The following is a 3979-nucleotide window of genomic DNA, read 5'->3' as shown; positions in this document are numbered from 1 at the left end:
GCCCCTCAAGCCCAGGAGAAGTAAGCCTCACATCCTTTAGGTCTGGGCTCCCACACCTCAGTTGCAAGGCAGCTGCACACTGGGACAGGACAAGGACTGACAGCAGGCATGCCCGTCTTCACCCTCACAGTGTGTGTCTTGGCTTGCAGCCCGCTCCAAAAGCCTGGTGATGGGGGAGCAGAGCCGGAGCCCTGGGCGGCCACCGTGCACACACAGGCTCGGCCCCGTGCTGAAGGCAGGCTGGCTGAAGAGGCAGCGGAGCATCATGAAGAACTGGCAGCAGCGCTGGTTCGTGCTGCGCGGGGACCAGCTTTTCTACTACAAGGACAAAGATGAGACCAAGCCCCAGGTGAGATTCACATCTGCTGCGTCTCATGGGCTCCAGGGGAGGGTCAACTGCGTCCAGGAGAGGCAGGGAGGCACAGAGACCCTCTCTTCAGGACCTCTGTCAGTACCCAAGCCACTGAATCCAGTAGTAATACTGTGCCAGAATTTCCAAAGTAATTTTTATTCTGGTCCCCATGTTCCTGGTATCATGGCTTGTTTTACTGAAATGCATTCACAACTTTGTAATGAAAATGTTTCTTTATGGTGTCAATGGACAGCACTCCTGTACAGCTCACAGAAACAACTCTTCCCACGTCCTTCTGGTGCTCCCAAGAAGGACACATGTGCACACATTTCATTACATCCATCGTGCAGGGAAACACGTCCCCATACAAAGCCAGCGTCAGACTGTGAAGCCCTTGCATCTGATGCCTCTGCAGAAGGGCTCCCATAGGCCTCAGTCTCCCCCAAACACTGGAAGACCCACCTGCCTTTCCACCCAGATTGCCCCAAGTTCACACACTCAGAGCAACTTGTAGTTATCCACATGGCACGGCCTAATCACATGGCATAGCCTGGTCACAGGGCACCGTACCAATACTGTAACAAAGTGCTGTGTATGTGGCCACCCCAGATAGCCGCCTGGCAGCACCAGGGCAATCCAGCCTTGGAAGGGGTTTCAGGGAAAGAAAGGATATCTCTTGGGGAAAAATGAGGAGGGCACCTCAAAGGACTTGTTCCAACAGCTAAGTCATCTTTGTTCCAAAGATAAGTCATGAGTTATGGTATGCAGAATAGTGCAGAAGGGGACGCAGGGACAGCCAATGTGTGAGGAGGTACTTGGGTGTGAGAAAATGTCCCTATCTCCCCACTTTCTATTCTGAGCATGTCAAGGATGAAGCAGCAACCTTGTGAGTGTATCTTTATGACTTCTCCAACACTTGTGACCTTCCTTTAAAAAAAAAAATATTCTGGGGACAGGGTGGGGAGGGGAGCTGGCCTCATCTCAGAGCCTTCGTTGCAACAGGATCTGGCCGTGAGTTACTGCCTCTCTGCCTCCACACCGTTCATCCCAAAGGTTACTTCGTTTTATGGGAAGTAATTCTGCTTTCTACTCATGATAACAATCCTGAGTTTTCCCTTCTAAAATACCGTATATCGTGTTCAAAACAAAAGGGGTCTCACAGTAACGTGAAACTACTTAATGCCACTGAACTGTATACTTAAAAATAGTTAAAATGCTACGTTGTGTGTTACACACATTTTGCCACAATAAAAACAAACAAGTAAAAAGTGAAACTGCTGAAGAAAAATGTTCACACAAAGCACAGAGTGGGAAGGTGGCTATGACCAAAATCACAAAGGTGGGTGCAAATTAAGGTTTAGGAAACCCTAATGCTGTCGAGGCTCCTTGGCTTTATAAGGAAGGAAGGAAGGGAGTTATGTTGAAAGGTTGGGACTTTTGGTTCGGGGGGTTTTGATTTGGCCTTGGCTTTTTGGTTTTTTGGTTTGGGGAGTTCCTTTGTTATTTTTTTTAATGTACAAATATATATAATTTTAACAAAAGAAAATAGGGTATGAAGAGAAGTTGATAAACAGAAACAAAAATACAGTTAGAAGGAAGGAATAAGCTGCAGTGTTTGATAGTTCGATGTATCAGGATGACTATAATTAATGATCATTTTCTGTGTATTTCGTCACTTAGTAATTTTTTACTGTAGGTTTTGTCATTTATAAAGTGGAGACAATTACTTCCTACTTCTGTCATGGGGATGCATTGGGTCAGTGTTTTTCAACCTTTTTTATCTCACGGTACACTTGAACCTGTGATTAAACTTCCATGGCACACTTAAATTATGTTGATTTAAAAAAAGTTATAAAAAGAATATACTTACTGTGCTTTGAACTTCTCCTGAAAATAATTAATGATCCTTAAAAATTTTCCCAACACACTTAAGAACCTCTCAAAGCCCCCCACTGTGACACAGCACACCGGATGGAAATCACTGCCCTAGGGCTTAAACTGTCCAGCATATACATGACCGTGCACAAAGCCTAGCACACTGGCCACTTAAATCTGGGTCCACAGCTCCCTCCGCCCTGCCCTCACCAGTGCTGCCTCTCAGCTCACCACCACCTTCCGCTGGCTCTGCATTTTGTGCTACAGACCAGCCTCAGCCTATCACCAGTGTCTTGGCTTTCCTGGCTGACCTATTGGTGACCTGACACTCTGACAACTGTGACCGAAGTTGCTAGGGTCTCCAGCCTGTCAGAACCCTGCCTGGGGCTCTACTGCTACTCTGCTCCTGGCCCAGGCCATAGTGCTGCCTGCTGGGAGCACTGCATCTTGATGCCAGGTGACTCTAGGTACAATGACCATGAGGCCACCTAGGCCACACATGAATGGAGTCTCCTCTGATGCAGACATCCCCACATAGTCCTCACAATGAGCCCAAAGGGGATCCAAGTGGCCCTCTCCTATCAGCCCTTTCCATGAGGAACCTCCATCCCCAGAATTCCTAAACCAGACACTCCCTCCCCTGAAACCTTTTCCAGACCCCAGTGGTTTCCAATGGAGGCGGCTAATAAAATGGAGGCATCAGTATTCCCAGTCACTGAACTGGACACAAGAGCAGCCTTCAATCAGGTCCAATCTAAGCTGGAACAGGGAAGTCACCACCAGGAAGGAGGGTGGCTCTCCGGCAGAAGCCAGCATCTCCCTCGGGCTCATATGGCTTCTTTGGCCCTAACTGGCACTCCCTCCTAAAGCCTCTTGGGATGTTATAATTTTCCCTAATTTCCTCTTCCCAAGAAAGCCTGACTTCTGTGCCAGCCCCATTGCACAGGTTCCCAACCTCAAGGTGACTATTGGTCAATTTGATTCATTCCACATTTACAGTATGATCTCAAACTTGCATGGCAAAATAACCCCACAAATTTCGATTTAATTGCATGAATGTACATGTAATGGGCTAATTCTCAAGGTCTGGTTCCTGGAAAAATATGCCCTGCTCACTGTTCACAGTGACAGTGCCTGGGCAGTCAGCTCCCTCCTGCTAGATGGTCGGCACCAGCGTGTGTAGCTGTCAGGGAGAGAGCTGTCCAGCCACCCTGATGCTGCGCAGAGCTCACAGCCCACATTCCTTCTTCTCTCTCCAAAGCCCTTATCTCTTCCCCTCTCCCCTTCTTGCTGGCAGCAGGGTCAGCAGAGGACAGAGAACATAGAAATGAGGAAAATCAGGATAAAGAAGTGAGTTGCACAGCGCAGATGGAGAGACTAAGCAAAGGCACTTACAGCAGAACCTGAACGTGGGCCTCGTTCCCTCCAGTTTCTCCCAGTGGGTCCCTGAGCGTTTCAAGCAGATAGACTAATGATGGTTCACTAATAAAGGGTTCCAGGTTCTTTAATCCTTAGTGATTTTAGCTCCTGCCTGCAATGTTGAGCCATGAATACTCCTGCCACATTCTTTGTCAATCAGCCTGGTCCCTTTCTACTATATGAAGACTCACTGTAACTCTAGTTATCATTGTCCTTTATTTGTGGGTTTCTTGGCTCTGAATAGAAATGAGAAAGAACAGAAAGAAAGTATGACTTCCAAAACATGATTTAAAAAAATGAAACAAATTAAATGAGATCAATCCAATAAATGGG

The 3979-nt window shown here is 47.3% G+C and overlaps 1 protein-coding gene across 2 annotated transcripts in view; it reads left to right on the top strand.

The window, feature by feature from the left end:
* The window catches only part of ARHGAP22 (Rho GTPase activating protein 22), a 191505-nt gene that overhangs the window by 56199 nt on the left and 131327 nt on the right, over positions 1-3979 (top strand). For both annotated transcript variants that reach the window (XM_003801648.3, XM_003801649.3), the window contains exon 2: positions 150-349. In XM_003801648.3, coding sequence (XP_003801696.1) covers positions 150-349 — 200 coding nt within the window. The remainder of the gene's footprint in view (positions 1-149; positions 350-3979) is intronic.

The sequence above is a fragment of the Otolemur garnettii genome, unplaced genomic scaffold, assembly GCF_000181295.1.
Source record: "Otolemur garnettii isolate 467f Iridium unplaced genomic scaffold, OtoGar3 scaffold00217, whole genome shotgun sequence".
Taxonomy (NCBI): Eukaryota; Metazoa; Chordata; class Mammalia; order Primates; family Galagidae; genus Otolemur; species Otolemur garnettii.
This window is presented reverse-complemented; position numbering and strand designations above follow the sequence as displayed.